Source organism: Hippocampus bargibanti, linkage group LG14 (assembly GCF_051943395.1).
Source record: "Hippocampus bargibanti isolate YZ-2025 linkage group LG14, ASM5194339v1, whole genome shotgun sequence".
In the NCBI taxonomy this organism is placed as follows: domain Eukaryota; kingdom Metazoa; phylum Chordata; class Actinopteri; order Syngnathiformes; family Syngnathidae; genus Hippocampus; species Hippocampus bargibanti.
The window spans coordinates 2,377,501-2,398,213 of record NC_142747.1 but is presented as its reverse complement, the minus strand read 5'-3'; the positions used below and the strand labels follow the sequence as shown (position 1 = coordinate 2,398,213).

Genomic DNA, 20,713 nt, shown 5'->3' with positions numbered 1-20,713 from the left:
AATAATAAAACATTTAATTTCTAAGCACCTTTCAAAATGACACATTACAGGCACGGGATATTTTTTACGCGGGTTCTTTCATCCCAAAAAATAGTTAATTCCTAAGTTATATGGGTCTGAAGTTATATGAGCTTGAAATGAGGGCGGCTGTAACCTTAGACTCTCTTCTTTCATCCAAAAAAGTTAATTCCTAAGTGATATGGATCTGGAGTTATCTGAGCTTGAAATGAGGTTGTCTGTAACATTAATAATAATAATAATAATAATAATAATAATAATATATTTCATTTGTAAGCACCTTTCAAAACTCTCAAGGACACTTTACAGTCACAGAATATTTTTTCTGCAGGTGAGCAGTGGCAGCCTTTAGACTCTCTTCTTTCATCCAAAAAGAGTTAATTCCTTCCTAAGTAATATGGGTCTGGAGTTATATGAGCTTAAAATGAGGGCGTCTGTAACCTTAGACTCTTTTTATTCATCCCCGCCCCAAAAAAATAATTCCTAAGTTATATGGGTCTGGAGTTATATGAGCTTGAAATGAGGGTGTCTCTAACCTTAGACTCTTCACAACAACACAATACATACTGTTGCGCTTTAACAAGAGCTGAAGCTAGAACAAAGCGCTAACGTGGGCAAGAGGAAATGCTGCCCTCTCGTGGAAAAGAAAAAACATGGTCAGAGGTCTGACCAGTGCTTTATCAGCACCCAAGCATGAAAAAACAAAACCCGAATGGCGCTTTACCTCATATTAGGAATTCCCGAATAAATTCAAGAATGTCAGTGAAGGAGTTAATGATAATTTCATGACTTTACAACCTTGACTGCAGCCACAGCGGCAACTGCGATGTGATTGGCTAAAAGTCCACTAGAGGGTGCCGTTGACATGGAAATAACTTGTGACTTGTTTGTAAGCGAAGAAATGAAGCTGTTTTGAGTTTTTAACCATCATGTGGATTCATGATATGAGGTCAGAGGTCGCAGAGAAGGTTGAACCAACAGGATGGCAAAGCATCAATAATAACCTCATCATATTGCAAAATTAGTTGCTAGTAAGCTAGCTTTGAAGCTTTCCTCATGATATAATAATAATACATTTAATTTCTAAGCGCCTTTCAAAACTCTCAAGGTCACTTTACAGTCACAGGATCAGTTTTTCTGTGGGTGAGCAGCAGTAGCCACACGCGCCAGCGTTCACTCAACCCCGAAGTAACTCAAATAGATAGAAAGCTAACAAGCTAGCTAATGGATAGCAAATAAATAGCTAATAGATAGCCACCAGCTAGACAGCTTACAGCCAGTCAGCTAATAGCTAGCTATCTAGCTAATGGATAGCTAATAAATAGCTAATAGATCACCAGATAGACAGCTAATAGCTAGCAGCTAGCTAATGGATAGCTAATAAATAGCTAATAGATAGCCAGATAGCCGACAGCTTACAGCCAGCCAGCTAGACAGCTAATAACTAGCATGCTCGCTAATATCCATCGATTCTTGAAACGTCCGTCTTGAAAACGACAAAACCGCTTATGAAATCAATGCAACAATATATTTGCTGATGCAGCTCACGACAGATACGTTGTGCTAGCTCTGGCCAGTGTGCGCTTATCACTCGCGGCTAGTGAAGAACTAGTTTGCGTTTCAGTGAGCAAAAGTGGATGTGAAGATGATGTTTTTTAAAAACGGACCCGCCGACTCCTTCTGCGCAGAACCACCAGTACCACTGCCCTCGCTTTCCCGTCCAGTGCCCCAACCAGTGCGGCACGCCCAACATTGCCCGCGAAGACCTGACCAACCACGTCAAAGACAACTGCGGCAGCGCCCTGGTCCTCTGCCCCTTCAAAGACGCCGGCTGTAAACACCGAGTGAGTCGCCACGTATTTAATAGTCTCGCACTAGAGAAATGGACGTTTCACTAGTGGATCAGGGATGTTCATGGTGAAATGCGCATGTGTGCTACGAGCTAAATGTTGAAAGCAAAAACAAAGCTGTCGCATCCATTGACCAAAAGAGATCTCACACTGCCACGTCAATCCTCTTCAATTCCAAGCCGTGACACCTTAGTGCAGTGAATGCTTAACTAACGACTGCCAGACGATGTGTCCACTCCAGTGCCAGGATTTTTGGCATTTTCACTCAAATTGCCGGAGCCACAGAATATTATTAATAATAATAATAATAATAATAATAATAATAATAATAATAATACATACATACCATTTGTAAGCGCCTTTCAAAATTCTCAAGGTCACTTTGCAGTGACTGGATCAGTTTTTCTGTGGGTGAGCAGTGGCAGCCACATGCGCCAGTGTTCACTCAACCCAGAATAACTCAAATAAATAAAAAACGAGCTAGCTAGGTAATAGATAGCCAGATAGCTAATAGCCAGTAGATGGCCAGCCAACTAGCTAGCTAGCCACTAGATAGCCAGCTAGCTAGCTAATCTATAGCCAGCTAGCTAGCCAATAGATAAATAATAGACAGCCAGCTAGCTAGCCAATATATAGCTAATAGATAGCCAGCTAGCCACCAAATAGCTAATAGATAGCAAGCCAGCTAGCTAGCCAATAGATAGCTAATAGATAGCCAGCTAGCCACCAGAACCACATAAACGTTCAGTACAGTGTAAGAAACCTTGGATTTTCTTCTTTCAGAAGAAAATAATTACAGTAAAGTCTCGTTATATCGATATCGGATATATCGATATTCCCGGTTATATCGATACTATTTCTATGCACGCACGGAGAAAATTACATGCAAACAGGGTCGGATATATCGATAGTCCCGGTTATATCGATATTTTTTTGGACTCCCTTGAATATCGATATAACGAGACTTCACTGTAATTCCCAAGTTATATGGGTCTGGAGTTATCTGAACTTGAAATGGGGGCGGCTGTCCACAATCCAATACAATTCATCCATATTGGCTGTGGAAAAAAGCAAAACCGGAAGCTATTGGGGAATGGCGCCGCGCGTGACGCTTTTCAATTTGGGTCTTAATGTCGCCAAGTGAGTTTGAAGGAATCGTCTGCGTATTCCGTCAGTGCCCCAAGCTGGCGGTGGGGCGCCACCTGGAGGAGAGCACCAAGTCGCACCTGAGCCTGATGTGCAGCCTGGTGGGGCGCCAGCGGCAGGAGATGGCGGAGCTGCGGCGGGAAATGGAGCAGCTGTCGCTCAGCCACGACGGCGTCCTGATCTGGAAGTTGAGCGACTACTCGCGCAAGCTGCAGGAGGCCAAGCTGCGCAGCAACCACGAGTTCTTCAGCCCACCCTTCTACACGCAGCGCTACGGCTACAAGCTGCAGGTGTCGGCCTTCCTCAACGGCAACGGCAGCGGCGAGGGCTCCCACCTGTCCGTCTACATCCGGGTGCTGCCCGGCGACTACGACAACCTGCTGGAGTGGCCCTTCGCCCACAAGGTCACCTTCTCGGTGCTGGACCAGAGCGACCCGTCGCTGTCCAAGCCGCAGCACATCACCGAGACCTTCAACCCGGACCCCAACTGGAAGAACTTCCAGAAGCCCTGCACCGCCCGCAACTCGCTGGACGAGAGCGCGCTGGGCTTCGGATACCCCAAGTTCATCTCGCACGAGGAGATCAAGAAGAGGAACTACGTGCGCGACAACTGCGTCTTTGTCAAGGCCTCCATTGAGATCCCGCAGAAGATCATGGCCTGAGGGCGGAGGCGGCGACCATGGCGGCCCGCTACCGAGGACCCACCGGCCCCCCGCCATCACCAGAAACAAAACAATTCGCCTTGGAAATCAAACAGTGCCTAGAAGATGGTCGTTCTCCGCTCATTCCTTGACAGATGGCGAACGGCGAGGGGGAGGGGCTTCTCTCTGCCTTCAAGAGATTCGACCTTGGATGGCTGAAAGCGAAAGGAAAGAAGGCAGAACCCCCCCCCCCCCCCCCCCCCACCGCCTTGCATCGACACGCTCTTGGATCCCACCCGGGCAGTGGGGAGGCGGCCGCTATGCAAACTTTTCACAGACCTACCCGGACCTAAACCCCTCCCTTCCAGACCTAAACCCCTCCCTTCCGGACCTAAACACCTCCCTTCCAGTCCTAAACCCCGCCCCTACAGACCTATACCCTCTCTTCCGGCCCTAAACCCCCTCCCCTCCTGGACCTAAACCCCTCCCTTCCTGACCTAACCCTCTCCCTTCCAGGCCTAAACCCCTCTTTTCCGGCCCTAAATTCCTCCCTTTCGGCCCTAAACCCCTCCCTTCCGAATCTAAACCCCTCCCTTCCAGGCATAAACCCCTCTCCTTCCAGACCTAAACCCCTCCCCTTCCAGACCTAACCCCCTCCCCTTCCAGACCTAACCCCCCCTTCCAGACCTAAACCCCTCCCTTCTGAATCTAAACCCCTCCCTTCCAGACGTAAACCCCTCCCCTTCCAGACCTAACCCCCCCTTCCAGACCTAAACCCCTCCCTTCTGACTCTAAACCCCTCCCTTCCAGATGTAAACCCCTCCCTTCCGGCCCTAAACCCGCTCCCTTCCGGCCCTAAACCCCTCCCTTCCAGACCTAAACCCCTCCCCTCCAGACCTGTCCCCCTCCCTTCAGGACCTAAACCCCTCCCTTACGAATCTAAACTCCTCCCTTCCGGCCCTAAACCCCTCCCTACAAAGGAACCTAGACTTTGTCCCATTCTTTTGTTGTTGTTGTTGTCGTCAAAGTTGAAGTTTCCTCACAAAGGACAAAAAAGTGAAGGAGGCGACATAAAGTTTGGTCTCGACCAACCCCCCCCCAGCAAAGTTTGCCATTTTGGTTTGAAAGTGGTGCCCGCTGGAATCAAATTCAGCCCCCCCCCCCCCATCCCAGATGCCTTTTTGACTGGGCAACATGAAACCTGGTTGATCCAACCCCTCCCCCCTCTTTGTTTTGGGCTTTACGGGGGGTGGGGGGTCTTTTCCAATTGAAATTTGGGAACATTTTAAGTTTTTATCATGGCACGCGGCCATCACTTCCTGTTTACATTCAGACGACCAACAAGTGAAGCCCATTGTCGTCGGGGGCAGGTCTCATTTTGTTTTGTGACAAGGAAAGCTTGAACGAGCAAATTCCGGGAACGGTCGCCAGGCCGCTCGCCCTACTGCGTTTGTCCAAACGTGCGTTGAAAAGTCAAGGAAAAGCCACGTGGCCTTTTGGCATCCACCGTCTGAGCTTGCGAGTCAACGGCTGACACGTCCCATACGTGTGCGCTTCATATGCCAACACCTGGACCACCTTTTGTACCCTAAACGCTTCTCTTGAACTCGCCCTCAGCCCACATTCTGTTCCACAGAGTTGGAAGAGTCTTTTTGATTCGGATTCATATTGCCCCGCTAGTTGGCTTTTTGTTGTTCTTTTTTTTATAAAACAGAAAATGTGAAGGTTGCGCGCCGCTACGCTAAACGCTTCAACCAGATGATGTGGTGATTTCCACGCATCTCCCTCACAGCGCCCCCCACTGGACGGAGGACTGTAAAAATGTACAGTACTCGTCATGTACAAACACACAAGCACATTCTGCCCTTTGTCACAGTACACACACACACTCACACACACACACACACACACACACACACACACACACACACACTGATTTCCTCTCAGAATGCCAGCTAATACGTGATTTTCAAGATGTTTTTGTACGATTCTGTATTTTTAAGACAAAAAAAATCCTTTCTGACTGTTTTCTACTTTTCTGGTTTGAATGAGGGTCCACTGCGTCTGTCCGTGCGTCTCACGTGCTTGAGCCTCACGTGTTCTGTCTGTATCATAGCTCCCCTCCACCCCCGATCTGAAAAACAAGAAAACAAGGTATTTATTTGAAAACGCCGCTACCGCCCATCGTGGCAGACGGCGTCCATAACGTTTGAACGTGACGTTTGATGAGTGCTTGTCAATTTCCTCATTGAAAATAAAAATGCCCAATACTGTGTTTTAGAGCTGCTTTTGCCGTGGATTCTTCCTCAAAAGCTCAAATCGATCGAGGTAGCGACGTGTCAGGCTAGCTAGGTGGAGCCACTTAGCTCGTTGGGTGATTAGTTTGCTAGCTAGCTCGGTGTCTAGCTCGCTAGCTAGTGTGTGTGACCTCCTTCCACATGGGGCTGTCAGATTATCTGACTAAGGCAAACAACATCTGCAACAGCTTGCTAGACTGGCTACTCTCCAGCACCATGCCAAAGATTCCGCCTATCTGCCCACACTGACATCTACCGATGAGAAGGTTTCTTCAGCCGTCATCTGTACTTTTTTGAAGGTGTCGGACGTTTCGCCTCCTATCCAAGAGGCTTCGTCAGCGAACTAAAGTCTTACTGGTCGTATCGGCCCTATTTATATATCCCTAATGTCCAGACATGGCCGGACACAGCTATGCTAGGTCCCTACTCTCAGGTTGGGGGGAGCAGAGGACCCCTCCCTGTGGCCCCACTGATTGTTCCTACATTCCTGACTAACGACTGGCCTGTTTGCCCCACTCCCACCGGTATCACCTCATCAGCATTACGAATGTTGCCTAACCTGTTTTGCCTAAGCAGGCTATTGTATGAACGATCCAAATTGAACCTCACCCCACCAGACCGGTTTAATGAAGGATTTAGTTGTTTTATGAGAATCGCTTCTTTTACTCCCCTTTCAAACCATCTATGTTCTTTCGCTAAGATTTTAACCTCATTGTCATCAAATGAGTGGTTGCTAGCTTTTAGGTGCAAATGCACTGCCGATTGAGGCCCACTAGTATTATCCCTGCGATGTTGATAAAGTCTTTTTTTGAGAATTTGTTGAGTCTCCCCAATGTACTGCTCTTTACAATTTTCATTCTTACAATGTATGGAATAAACTACATTACTTTGTTTTTCATTTGGCAGCCTATCTTTTGGATGCACTAATTTTTGCCTTAACGTGTTTATCGGTTTGAAATAAGTAGGCATTTTGTGTTGCCAAAGGACTCTGTAGTTTTTCAGAAACTCATGCAATGTAAGGTACTGCTACTCCTCTCCTTTTTGTATCTTGAGAATTTTTGGTTTCATTCCCTAGTCTTTCTTTCTGACATTTGTTAAATGGCCACTGAGGGTACCCACAGTTTGTGAGTGCTCTCCTGATATGTTTTGACTCCTTTTCTCTACCTTCAGTGCTTGTTGGTATTTGTTTAGCCCTATTCTGGAGGGTTCTGATAACTCCTAGTTTGTGTTGTAAAGGGTGGTTAGAATCAAAAACTAAGTATTGGTCAGTGTGCGTAGACTTCCTAAAGACTTCTGTTTTTAGTGCTCTGTCCTCTTTTATAATTTACAATCCAAGAAGGCTAGTTGGTTCTCTTTAATGTCCTCACGAGTAAATTTAATGTTGATGTCTACCGAGTTGAGGTGATCTGTGAAGGATTGAATTTCTTGTTTTTTAATTATGACAAAAGTATCGTCCACATATCTAAACCAGTGTCGAGGTTTTGTCCCGGCGAAGGATGTGAGGGCCTGTTTCTCCATCTCTTCCATGTACAGATTAGCCACTATGGGTGAAACAACCATGAATTTGTTTGTAAAATTTCTCCCTAAATTGAAAATACGTAGTATTAAGGCAGATTTCCAATAATTGGCAGATGTGATCCGGTTTAAGTTTGGTTCTTTCATGCAGAGAAACGTCCGCCAGCAGTCTCGTCCTCACCACTGACACTGCTGCTGGTGTTGGGACAGATGTAAAGAGAGAAGTCACATCGTAAGATGCCAATGTTTCCTCAGGTTCCAATATAAGGTCTTTGATCCTCTCTACAAACCCTGTGGTGTTCTCTACATGATATAAATAGGGCCGATATGACCAGTAAGACTTTAGTTCGCTTACGAAGCCTCTTGGATAGGAGGCGAAACGTCCAACACCTTCAAATTTGTACAGATGACGGCTGAAGAAACCTTCTCATTGATGGACCACTCCTGTATGACTGAGAGCTTACACAGACGCACTGACATCTACATCTACTATTAGTTATCTATTAGCTAGCTAGCATGATCTATTTGAGTTGTTCCCGGGTGAACGGGGTCACCGTTGCTGGCTACCTAGCTATTTGCTATCTATTAGCTGTTTAACTAGCTAGATAGCTGGCTATCTATTAGTTAGCTAGCTAACTTGATCTATTTGAGTTTTCAGATGAGCAAAATGTCGATCTCATTGCGTGATTGCACTTCCTTCCTTTTCGGAGAGGAAGCCTTTCGGAACCTTTTTGGAAGTAGGGCCTCTTTGTGGGTGCCGAAAATAGAAATAATGGACGTCGTTGATGCTATTTGGGACGCAACTTTGTTGGTTTAATCATTGACATTAACATTACAGTGTAGAATTAACAATAATTTGGTAAACCAAATTAAAAAGGTCAATTGATAAAGTTAATTTACCGATGTAATCTTCAAGTAAGGAAACTAGCTATTAGCTATATAGCTAACTAGTTGGTAGTTGTATATCTAGCTAGCTATTTGAGTCAGAAAACAGGGGACGTCTTGAATCCCCCCTCTCCCCTCTGTTTACTCTCCTCTTGATGTGCACGCGCACATCTGTGCCGGCTCAAATATCAGCGGTCCTTGGCCCCCGCGAGCATCTGCGGCAGGCGGAGCGAGCGCACGCTGCTTGGAAAACGAAAACAAGCGCCCCCTCACCCCGTCCCTTCAAGAAGGAGTGTCATGGTTTTGCTATTTCTTTATAATAATGATACATTTCATTTATTAGCCCCTATCAAAACTCTCAAGGTGCCTTTATAGTCACAGGATAAGTTTTTCTGTGGGTGAGCAACGGCAGCCACACGCGACAGCGTTCACTCGACCCGGGTGTAACTCAAATAGATAGAAAGCTAGCTAGCTAGCCAATAGCTAGTCAGCTAGCTAGAGAGCTATCCAATCAGCTTGGTAGCTATATAGCTAATAGATTGCTAGCTAGATAGCCAGCTAGGGAGCTAGATAGCAAATACATAGCATCTAGCGAGCGAGATAAATAAATCAAGAAATATTCACACTAAATGCTGATTTCATACCATCGCCCTCTTGATTTATTCTACTTCCGACGAGACGATTGGATATTGTACTTGACTTTATCGCCAGTGTTTTTTTTCTGTATGCTCCTGTTTTGTTTTTGTTTCTGTTCTTTTGGCGTTTCTTGGTGTGAATTTCCCCACGGTGATGAAAGACATCTGTGAGTTTGCGGTGGTGGTGGCAGCTCGTTTCCACCACGCCATCCCGCGATTGGCCGAGGAGCAGGAAATTCAGCCAATCGGCTGTTGTTGCCGGGCTGAGCCATACTTTGGCTTCTTGATCGTGGCCCCGATTGATCGACTCGTCCAACAAGTCAAACGTTGGCGGGGCAGCTTGCCTTTGTTTTATTTTGAAGTCGTGTCGCCGCTGGCCCGGATCACTTTTTTTCCCAACACAAAGTCGCGCTTCTGTGGAATGCGCCGCAATTTGATCTCCCGGGGTGCCGGAATGGCTCCAAAAGTCTTGGCGGCGGCTGCCATCCTATTCCAATGTTGATGGAAGTGCTTTGCATTTTTGCCATCCAGCGTTGTTGTTCTGGCAGATCCGGCCTGGATTTGCACTCGGGACCACAAAGGCAACTGGAGGCCCGTAGTGTCCCGCTGGCTGATGTGTTGCGACGTTGTTGTGCTAGATGCGCTCTGCTGGAAAGAGTCGCCTCTCGGTTCACACGACCTTGCTGCACGTGGTGGGGTGGTCACAAGGTAATGTACAAAACGTACATGCTTATTCTGTTTGCGTCATTGCCGCCATTTTTAGTTTGAAATTTGTATTCCCTTACTTTGAAATGAATGTGATACCGGAAGTGGCTCAATGCAGCCTCCTCAGTTTAAAATGAAAATGCCATTACTTTGAAAGAAACGTGATACCGGAAGTGGCCCAATGCAGCCTCCCCCGTTTGAAATTATTATGCCCTTACTTTGAAATGAATGTGACACCGGAAATGGCGCAATGCGGCCTCCCCGTTTGAAATTAGCATGCCCTTACTTTGAAATGAATGTGCTATCGGAAGTTGTGCAATAACCATGTCTACAGTTTGAAAATTATGCACTTATTTTGAAATGAATGTGATAGCGGAAGTGGCAGAAAGGAGCCTCTAAGATTGAAATCATTATACCCTTACTTTGAAATGAATGTTATACCGGAAGTGGCGGAAAGGAGCCTCTAAAATTGAAATTATATACCCTTACTTTGAAATGAATGTGATACCGGAAGTTTCTCAATGCAGCCTCCCCATTTTAAAATGAATATGCCCTTACTTTGAAATGAATTTGATACCGGAAGTGTTGCGACGCAGGCTCCCCGAAAGTTTTCCCCAAAACTAGGTGGGACTGAAAAGGAGTGAGCAATGAATTTGTCTTGTCGTGACCACCAGAGGGCAGCAAAAATCAGCAAGTGGGGCTTTTGCACCCTTTATTTACTTCTGTTCTTTTGTTTATGGTGTCTCGAGGATCAAAATCAATTTGAGCATCGGGGACAGGATCTGGATCCAAATGCGGCAAGAAGCGTGGCCCAGTATCTTCAGGGCGGACTGGTCCATTTGACGCAGAGCTCAGATGCCCAATGCGTCGGCCCGTACGTTACATCCCAACAAAGCGTTGGCCGCTTCCACGCACTCCTGCGCGTTTGGCACTGAAAGAAAAAAAAGGTCAGCTGCTTGATGGTTGTGCCCCCCTTTTTTTCCCTACCCTTTAAAGGACAACCGACGTCTCCGGACAAGTTGTGTCCATAATTTGTAAAATGTCTTCAAATGACTTATACTGAGCGTATTTTAATAAGATTCCACCGCATATAGCTATATTTTACGTTTTAAGACTCGCGCTGAATATTCAGGAAGTCTTGTTTTTGAGTTGCTGACGAGTCCGTACGTGACTTCACTAAAGGACCGCCCCTGACCGACAAAAAGACACATTGTAGCAGTCCTTCCATCACGTCAATGTATTTTGCTGTACATGTTTGGTCTGAAAACCTTGTGTTGCACCCGACAAACGGGCAAACGGGCTGATTCATTCCTCACAACAGCGGTGGCCATTTTTGGGTGCGACATTCCCCCCTCGCCCGTTTGCCTCAAAATGACACGGAATAAATTCTTTAATCGATCGCAAACATGTATGCTTTCCTCTTCAGAACTATTTGAATCATATTCATAACTGGGGGGCTGTCAGATTATCTGACTAAGGCAAACAACATCTGCAACAGCTTGCTAGACTGGCTACTCTCCAGCACCATGCCAAAGATTCCGCCTATCTGCCCACACTGACATCTACCGATGAGAAGGTTTCTTCAGCCGTCATCTGTACTTTTTTGAAGGTGTCGGACGTTTCGCCTCCTATCCAAGAGGCTTCGTCAGCGAACTAAAGTCTTACTGGTCGTATCGGCCCTATTTATATATCCCTAATGTCCAGACATGGCCGGACACAGCTATGCTAGGTCCCTACTCTCAGGTTGGGGGGAGCAGAGGACCCCTCCCTGTGGCCCCACTGATTGTTCCTACATTCCTGACTAACGACTGGCCTGTTTGCCCCACTCCCACCGGTATCACCTCATCAGCATTACGAATGTTGCCTAACCTGTTTTGCCTAAGCAGGCTATTGTATGAACGATCCAAATTGAACCTCACCCCACCAGACCGGTTTAATGAAGGATTTAGTTGTTTTATGAGAATCGCTTCTTTTACTCCCCTTTCAAAACCATCTATGTTCTTTCGCTAAGATTTTAACCTCATTGTCATCAAATGAGTGGTTGCTAGCTTTTAGGTGCAAATGCACTGCCGATTGAGGCCCACTAGTATTATCCCTGCGATGTTGATAAAGTCTTTTTTTGAGAATTTGTTGAGTCTCCCCAATGTACTGCTCTTTACAATTTTCATTCTTACAATGTATGGAATAAACTACATTACTTTGTTTTTCATTTGGCAGCCTATCTTTTGGATGCACTAATTTTTGCCTTAACGTGTTTATCGGTTTGAAATAAGTAGGCATTTTGTGTTGCCAAAGGACTCTGTAGTTTTTCAGAAACTCATGCAATGTAAGGTACTGCTACTCCTCTCCTTTTTGTATCTTGAGAATTTTTGGTTTCATTCCCTAGTCTTTCTTTCTGACATTTGTTAAATGGCCACTGAGGGTACCCACAGTTTGTGAGTGCTCTCCTGATATGTTTTGACTCCTTTTCTCTACCTTCAGTGCTTGTTGGTATTTGTTTAGCCCTATTCTGGAGGGTTCTGATAACTCCTAGTTTGTGTTGTAAAGGGTGGTTAGAATCAAAAACTAAGTATTGGTCAGTGTGCGTAGACTTCCTAAAGACTTCTGTTTTTAGTGCTCTGTCCTCTTTTATAATTTACAATCCAAGAAGGCTAGTTGGTTCTCTTTAATGTCCTCACGAGTAAATTTAATGTTGATGTCTACCGAGTTGAGGTGATCTGTGAAGGATTGAATTTCTTGTTTTTTAATTATGACAAAAGTATCGTCCACATATCTAAACCAGTGTCGAGGTTTTGTCCCGGCGAAGGATGTGAGGGCCTGTTTCTCCATCTCTTCCATGTACAGATTAGCCACTATGGGTGAAACAACCATGAATTTGTTTGTAAAATTTCTCCCTAAATTGAAAATACGTAGTATTAAGGCAGATTTCCAATAATTGGCAGATGTGATCCGGTTTAAGTTTGGTTCTTTCATGCAGAGAAACGTCCGCCAGCAGTCTCGTCCTCACCACTGACACTGCTGCTGGTGTTGGGACAGATGTAAAGAGAGAAGTCACATCGTAAGATGCCAATGTTTCCTCAGGTTCCAATATAAGGTCTTTGATCCTCTCTACAAACCCTGTGGTGTTCTCTACATGATATAAATAGGGCCGATATGACCAGTAAGACTTTAGTTCGCTTACGAAGCCTCTTGGATAGGAGGCGAAACGTCCAACACCTTCAAATTTGTACAGATGACGGCTGAAGAAACCTTCTCATTGATGGACCACTCCTGTATGACTGAGAGCTTACACAGACGCACTGACATCTACATCTACTATTAGTTATCTATTAGCTAGCTAGCATGATCTATTTGAGTTGTTCCCGGGTGAACGGGGTCACCGTTGCTGGCTACCTAGCTATTTGCTATCTATTAGCTGTTTAACTAGCTAGATAGCTGGCTATCTATTAGTTAGCTAGCTAACTTGATCTATTTGAGTTTTCAGATGAGCAAAATGTCGATCTCATTGCGTGATTGCACTTCCTTCCTTTTCGGAGAGGAAGCCTTTCGGAACCTTTTTGGAAGTAGGGCCTCTTTGTGGGTGCCGAAAATAGAAATAATGGACGTCGTTGATGCTATTTGGGACGCAACTTTGTTGGTTTAATCATTGACATTAACATTACAGTGTAGAATTAACAATAATTTGGTAAACCAAATTAAAAAGGTCAATTGATAAAGTTAATTTACCGATGTAATCTTCAAGTAAGGAAACTAGCTATTAGCTATATAGCTAACTAGTTGGTAGTTGTATATCTAGCTAGCTATTTGAGTCAGAAAACAGGGGACGTCTTGAATCCCCCCTCTCCCCTCTGTTTACTCTCCTCTTGATGTGCACGCGCACATCTGTGCCGGCTCAAATATCAGCGGTCCTTGGCCCCCGCGAGCATCTGCGGCAGGCGGAGCGAGCGCACGCTGCTTGGAAAACGAAAACAAGCGCCCCCTCACCCCGTCCCTTCAAGAAGGAGTGTCATGGTTTTGCTATTTCTTTATAATAATGATACATTTCATTTATTAGCCCCTATCAAAACTCTCAAGGTGCCTTTATAGTCACAGGATAAGTTTTTCTGTGGGTGAGCAACGGCAGCCACACGCGACAGCGTTCACTCGACCCGGGTGTAACTCAAATAGATAGAAAGCTAGCTAGCTAGCCAATAGCTAGTCAGCTAGCTAGAGAGCTATCCAATCAGCTTGGTAGCTATATAGCTAATAGATTGCTAGCTAGATAGCCAGCTAGGGAGCTAGATAGCAAATACATAGCATCTAGCGAGCGAGATAAATAAATCAAGAAATATTCACACTAAATGCTGATTTCATACCATCGCCCTCTTGATTTATTCTACTTCCGACGAGACGATTGGATATTGTACTTGACTTTATCGCCAGTGTTTTTTTTCTGTATGCTCCTGTTTTGTTTTTGTTTCTGTTCTTTTGGCGTTTCTTGGTGTGAATTTCCCCACGGTGATGAAAGACATCTGTGAGTTTGCGGTGGTGGTGGCAGCTCGTTTCCACCACGCCATCCCGCGATTGGCCGAGGAGCAGGAAATTCAGCCAATCGGCTGTTGTTGCCGGGCTGAGCCATACTTTGGCTTCTTGATCGTGGCCCCGATTGATCGACTCGTCCAACAAGTCAAACGTTGGCGGGGCAGCTTGCCTTTGTTTTATTTTGAAGTCGTGTCGCCGCTGGCCCGGATCACTTTTTTTCCCAACACAAAGTCGCGCTTCTGTGGAATGCGCCGCAATTTGATCTCCCGGGGTGCCGGAATGGCTCCAAAAGTCTTGGCGGCGGCTGCCATCCTATTCCAATGTTGATGGAAGTGCTTTGCATTTTTGCCATCCAGCGTTGTTGTTCTGGCAGATCCGGCCTGGATTTGCACTCGGGACCACAAAGGCAACTGGAGGCCCGTAGTGTCCCGCTATCGAAAGTTTTCCCCAAAACTAGGTGGGACTGAAAAGGAGTGAGCAATGAATTTGTCTGGTCGTGACCACCAGAGGGCAGCAAAAATCAGCAAGCGGGGCTTTTGCACCCTTTATTTACTTCTGTTCTTTTGTTTATGGTGTCTCGAGGATCAAAATCAATTTGAGCATCGGGGACAGGATCTGGATCCAAATGCGGCGGGAAGTATCTTCAGGGCGGACTGGTCCATTTGACGCAGAGCTCAGATGCCCAATGCGTCGGCCCGTACGTTACATCCCAACAAAGCGTTGGCCGCTTCCACGCACTCCTGCGCGTTTGGCACTGAAAGAGAAAAAAGGTCAGCTGCTTGATGGTTGTGCCCCCCTTTTTTTCCCTACCCTTTAAAGGACAACCGACGTCTCCGGACAAGTTGTGTCCATAATTTGTAAAATGTCTTCAAATGACTTATACTGAGCGTATTTTAACAAGATTCCACCACATATAGCTATATTTTATGTTTTAAGACTCGCGCTGAATATTCAGGAAGTCTTGTTTTTGAGTTGCTGACAAGTCCGTACGTGACTTCACTAAAGGACCGCCCCTGACCGACAAAAAGACACATTGTAGCAGTCCTTCCATCACGTCAATGTATTTTGCTGTACATGTTTGGTCTGAAAACCTTGTGTTGCACCCAACAAACGGGCAAACGGGCTGATTCATTCCTCACAACAGCGGTGGCCATTTTAGGGTGCGACATTCCCCCCTCGCCCGTTCGCCTCAAAATGACACGGAATAAATTCTTTAATCGATCGCAAACATGTATGCTTTCCTCTTCAGAACTATTTGAATCATATTCATAACAAGAAAGCATATTCTCCGAATCTGAAGCCATTGTTTTGATTCACAAGCAATGCAAGACGTCTTGGCGTGACGTCACAAACTGGGGGCGGGACTTTCTGAAAATGCCCAATTCGCAGCTCAATTTATTGCAGATTTAAGACACTTTAAGTCATTTTTATTGGTGTTTTGCATTTGAATAAAAATATCATACTGCGTGTTTTGGCTATTTTAGATGCTATAAAACGTTTTTTTTATGTCAGTTAAGAAACAAAAAAGTGACGTCGGTTGTCCTTTAAAATAATAATAATTATTATAATAATAATAATCCATTTCAATTCTAAGCGACTCTCAAAACGCTCAAGGTCACTTTACAGTCACAGGATCATTTCTTCTGAGGGTGAGTAGCGGCAGCCACATGCGCCAGAGTTCACTCAACCCGGAATAACTCAAATAGATAGAAAGTTATCTAGCTAATAGATCACTAATAGATAGCAAATAGATAGCTAACTAGATAGCTAATAGCAACATGAGCCAGCATTTACTCAACCCAGCTTAACTCAGTTAGAAAGTTAGCTAGCTAGCTAATAGATAACTAATAGATAGCTAGCTAGCTAGTTTGATAGCTAATATATAGCAAACAGATAGAAAGTTAGCGAGCTAGCTAATAGATAACTAATAGACAACAAATAGATAGCTAATAAATAGCAACATGAGCCAGCGTTCACTCAACCCGGAATAACTCAAATAGATAGAAAGTTAGCTAGCTAGCTAATAGATAGCAAATAGCTAGCTAGGTAGCTAGATAGCTAATAGATAGCAACATGAGCCAGCGTTCACTCAACCCGGCATAACTCAGATAGAATGTTAGCTAGCTAGCTAATAGATAACTAATAGATACCTAGCTAGCTAGTTTGATAGCTAATATATAGCAAACAGATAGCAAATAGAAAGCTAGCTAGGTAGCCAGCTAGATAGCTATCTATCTAGCCAACTATATAGCTAGCCAGATAGCCAGCTAGATAGATAGCTAATAGATAGAAAATAGCTAGCTAGCTAATAGACAGCAATATGAGCCAGCGTTCACTCAACCCGGAATAACTCAAATAGATAGAAAGTTAGCTAGCTCACTAGCTCGCTTTACCCTTCTGAGCGCAGAGCCAGGACGCGGCCTTCAGAGCCAGAAGCTGCCACTCATCCCGGGCCTCCGACTGCGTCCCGTGAAGCCAGACCAGAGCCAAGATGGTGGCCCACACTTCTTCGCTGGCCTAATTCACGGCCAGAACCCCAATTAGGACAAACCCGCGTCAAGACGAGGCAGTTAGCCGCCAGCGAGTGGTCCCGCGATGCTTTCCCTGGCGGCGACTCACCGCGGCGGGTTTGGGGGCCGCTGCCTCCTGGCGGCTTTTCCCCAGCGCGGCGGCCAGAGCCTCCTGAAGCGGCCACCAGCCGGACGCCTTCTGGAGGGATACCAGCTCCAGCAAAGGCTCCGAGCGGGGGGCCGGCGGCGGCGGCGGGGGTGGGGGCACCTCGTCTTGGAGGGCTTCTGTCAAGTCAGCGTTGCCCCCGTTGGCGATTGGCGGGTTGAGCGCCGTCATAACCAAACAAACAAGCGACTAACTAGCGCATCGGCGGCTAACCGTACCCGTTTCCTCGTAATAGCAGTCGGCCATCATCGGGTCGGGAGCCGAGCACGCGGCGGCGTCGGCCATGAGCAAAACTGCCCCACACCCCAACAAACGCGGCGTTAAAATCTGTAAGGAGACAAAGTGCGTGGCCGCCCGACGTGGCCATGTACTCACCTTTGGGTTGAAGCGACCTCATCTTGCACATCATCGGCATCGCTGAAATAAAAACCAGGGCAGAGTCAAAAGCGAAAAACGCAAAACGCCATTCTTTCATCGCACAGGTGTCCAAGTCAAGGCCCCGGGGGCAAAATCTGGTCCGCTACATCATTTAATTCGGCCCACCAAAGGAAATTGAACTTGTGTAATTACATGTAGCTAGCAAGTGAATATGTAAGAGATTAGCCAGTTAGCTGAATAGAAAGAGGGCTACCTAGCAAGTGAGCTAGCTATCGAGCTGCTAGTGACTGAGGTAGCTCACTACCTAGCGAGTGAATATGTACGGGATTAGCCAGTTAGCTGAATAGAAAGAGAGTTACCTAGCGAGGGAGCTAGCTAGCTATCGAGCTGCTAGTGACTGATGTAGCTCACTAGCTAGCGAGTGAATATGTAAGGGATTAGCCAGTTAGCTGAATAGAAAGAGAGTTACCTAGCGAGGGAGCTAGCTAGCTAGCTAACAAGCTGCTAGTGACTGAGGTAGCTCACTAGCTCGTGAGTGAATATGTAAGGGATTAGCCAGTTAGCTGAATAGAAAGAGAGTTACCTAGCGAGGGAGCTAGCTAGCTATTGAGCTGCTAGTGACTGATGTAGCTCACTACCTAGCGAGTGAATATGTAAGGGATTAGCCAGTTAGCTGGATGGAAAGAACTGCCTAGCGAGTGAGCTAGCTAGCTAACAAGCTGCTAGTGTCTGAGGTATCTCACTAGCTAGCGAGTGAATATGTAAGGGATTAGCCAGTTAGCTGAATAGAAAGAGAGCTACCTAGCGAGTTAGCTAGCTAGCAAGCCAGCTGCTAGTAATTGAGCTAGCTACTTTGACACCCTTGTTTGATGACTTTTCACGATGGCGAGAGAAACTTACAAGAGGGAATAGGGATATTTCGCCGCAGCAAAGGTCCCCGCAGCGGGTCGCCGTCTCCCTGGCGGACGGCAACGAAGGCGGTGTAGCTGCTGCTCACCCCGGATTGGACGCTGAGTTGCACCGCTTTATGCCTGGCGCCCGCTCGTCGCCTTTTCGCCTCTCCGGTTTCCTCCCAGGGCGGCAGAGCGGCGGCGTCCTCCTCCGCCTCGAGGGAGCGGATGGCGCTGCGAGCTCCCAGCCGATGGACGGTCAATCTGCGGGTGTCGCGCACGGGAGGTCAATGAGCTATTTGCTTGGCTTTCGGGCTGCGTTTGAGCGTTACCCGGTGTCCTCTTGGGGTTGAAGGTTAAAGCGCAGCCGAGTTTGGTTGGATTGGCCGGCCAGGTTGTACGTGACGGTCACGCTAGCGTCCTGTGCCTGGTGGGAGCTCTGTGGAAAACGACGGACGGGGGTCAAATGGCAAAACCAATTGAAAAGGCGACAAGGTTCCAGTAGGTGGCGCCGCTTACCCGTCCGGTCATCAGAGCGTAGAGGAGGGAGCGTTGACCACGGAAAAGGGTGGTGAGAGGCGGCGACAGCGGCGTGACCGACACCCCCTGCGGCAAGTCCCACGTGAGTGTGATGTCCTCCGCCGCCGCTTGGAGGGCGAAACGCAGGGATTGCATCACCTGCACGACAGACAACCAATAAAGTCGCCCGTCATTCCCACGTGTGTCACTAGCTAGCGAGTTAATATGGAAGGGATTAGCCAGTTATCGGAATAGAAACAGAGCTACCTAGCGAGAGAGCTAGCTATCTATCGAGCTGCTAGTGACTGAGGTAGCTCCCTAGCTAGCGGGTGAATATGTAAGGAATTCGCCAGTTATCTGAATAGAAACACAGCTACCTAGCGAGTGAGCTAGCTAGCTATCAAGCTGCTAGTGACTGAGGTAGCTCACTAGCTAGCACGTGAATATGTAAGCGATTAGCCAGTTGCTGAATAGAAAGAGAGCTACCTAGAGGTCGGCTCATTGCTTTTTTCACCCTGTCAAGTTAGTTTTGTCTTGTCTGGTTTGCTTTGTTTTCAGTCGTGGTTTTGTTTGTTACTCTGGACCTTTTTGTTCTGATGACTGTCGTTTTTGATTTAGTTCCTGTTAACTTTATTGAATCCAATTGGTCAAATAGGCCCTGTTCCACCCCGCTGCCTGCTTTCTTTCGGGTCGACCACCACTTTTCAAATCGTGTTTTTTTTGTGTTTTGAGTATTACTACTACTACTACTAATAATAATAATACTACCCTTTAGTGGACTTGTGGTCAATCACACCACATTTTTAGATGTGTTACAGCTGTAGTCAACACTCAGCACAGCACTGCTCAAACAGCAATCTAGCATGGAAATGGCAGTTGTTTTCCTCTCTTCACTTCTTTTTATTTATCCAGCTATTTAGCTATCTAGCTGGCTATATAGCTGGCTATATAGGTCTGGCTATCTAGCTAGCTATTAGCTGTCTGGCTCGCTGGCTAGCTATCTAGCTAGCTATCTATTAGCTGTATGGCTATCTAACTATCTATCTATTAGCTAGCTGGCTAACTTTCTATCTATTTGAGCTACCTTCGACTTGAGTGAACGCTGACGCGTGTGGCTGCGACTGCTCATCCACAGACAAACTTATCCTGTGACTGTAAAGTGACCTTGAGAGTTATGAAAGGCGCTTCTAAATGAAATGTAATATACAGTATTAAGCTACAAACAAACTGAGAGCCATTTGGGAGCAAAAAGGGCCGGATCTTTTTAGTGAGCCGAGCCAAAAGAAACGACTCTCTGAAAAGAGCCGGAATTCCCACCACTAGCGCGGCGGCGTACCTGCGCGCGCATGCTTTGGGCGCCCGTGATGAACTGAGCGTGCCCTCCTCCCTCTTTGGCCAAACCGTTGATGAGGGCGGTGCTTGCCCCTTCCCCGATCCCAAAGGAGAAACACCTGGGGCGCCCAAAAAACAAGATGGTTGCTTAGCGAGCGGCCGGGTGGACTTTTCTGGAGTCCCGTCATGTCGGGCGTCTGCGGCTGGCTGACCTGTGCGAGGTGGAATGTTGCTTGACCAGCCCGGTGACTTGTTTGGTGTTGTCCACCTCGCCGTCAGTGAAGACAAAGAGCTGGGAGGGGAAAGTTTGTGCTGGGCTTAAAAGTGACAGCGAGTGACGCCCGCTTTTGTTTTTTTGTCGCCCGCCGAGCACAAATGGCGAGCTGTCACCTGCCGGGGTTGAGAGGCGACGGGAGGTTGGGCGTAAATTTGCTTGAGGGGCTGAAGGATCTCCGTTCCTCCCAGGTCGGCTCCCATAAGCTCCACCTGCTTCAGAGCGTCCGCCAGGGTGGCCTCGCCGTACTCCACGCTTTGGCTGCAAACGCCGCAAAGACTCAACGGGGTCAACGGGGTCAATGGGGTCAACGGAATAAGCGCCTGCTCGCCTTTCGCGTCACAGCGCTGTGGCGCCACCTGCAGAACTCCTTCACTGTTATCTATCTGGCTATCTAATAATAATAATAATAATAATAATAATAATAATAC

General features: G+C 46.7%; 2 protein-coding genes across 2 annotated transcripts in view; one reads left to right on the top strand and one right to left on the bottom strand.

Moving 5' to 3' along the window:
• traf4a (tnf receptor-associated factor 4a) overlaps window positions 1-5,935 on the top strand; it is a 28,479-nt gene extending 22,544 nt beyond the window's left edge. The window contains exons 6-7 of the mRNA XM_089013120.1: window positions 1,707-1,862; window positions 3,044-5,935. Of these exons, the coding sequence (XP_088869246.1) occupies window positions 1,707-1,862; window positions 3,044-3,676 (789 nt within the window). The 3' untranslated portion in view covers window positions 3,677-5,935. The remainder of the gene's footprint in view (window positions 1-1,706; window positions 1,863-3,043) is intronic.
• An 8,802-nt stretch (window positions 5,936-14,737) lies between these two features.
• Window positions 14,738-20,713, bottom strand: part of LOC148888008 (von Willebrand factor A domain-containing protein 5A-like) — a 13,649-nt gene continuing 7,673 nt past the window's right edge. Inside the window, exons 9-19 of the mRNA XM_089014505.1 lie at window positions 20,399-20,543; window positions 20,221-20,300; window positions 20,013-20,127; window positions 18,677-18,835; window positions 18,490-18,596; window positions 18,168-18,421; window positions 17,265-17,306; window positions 17,108-17,182; window positions 16,833-17,008; window positions 16,607-16,730; window positions 14,738-14,967 (exon numbers count right to left, since the gene is read on the bottom strand). Of these exons, the coding sequence (XP_088870631.1) occupies window positions 14,888-14,967; window positions 16,607-16,730; window positions 16,833-17,008; window positions 17,108-17,182; window positions 17,265-17,306; window positions 18,168-18,421; window positions 18,490-18,596; window positions 18,677-18,835; window positions 20,013-20,127; window positions 20,221-20,300; window positions 20,399-20,543 (1,357 nt within the window). The 3' untranslated portion in view covers window positions 14,738-14,887. The remainder of the gene's footprint in view (window positions 14,968-16,606; window positions 16,731-16,832; window positions 17,009-17,107; window positions 17,183-17,264; window positions 17,307-18,167; window positions 18,422-18,489; window positions 18,597-18,676; window positions 18,836-20,012; window positions 20,128-20,220; window positions 20,301-20,398; window positions 20,544-20,713) is intronic.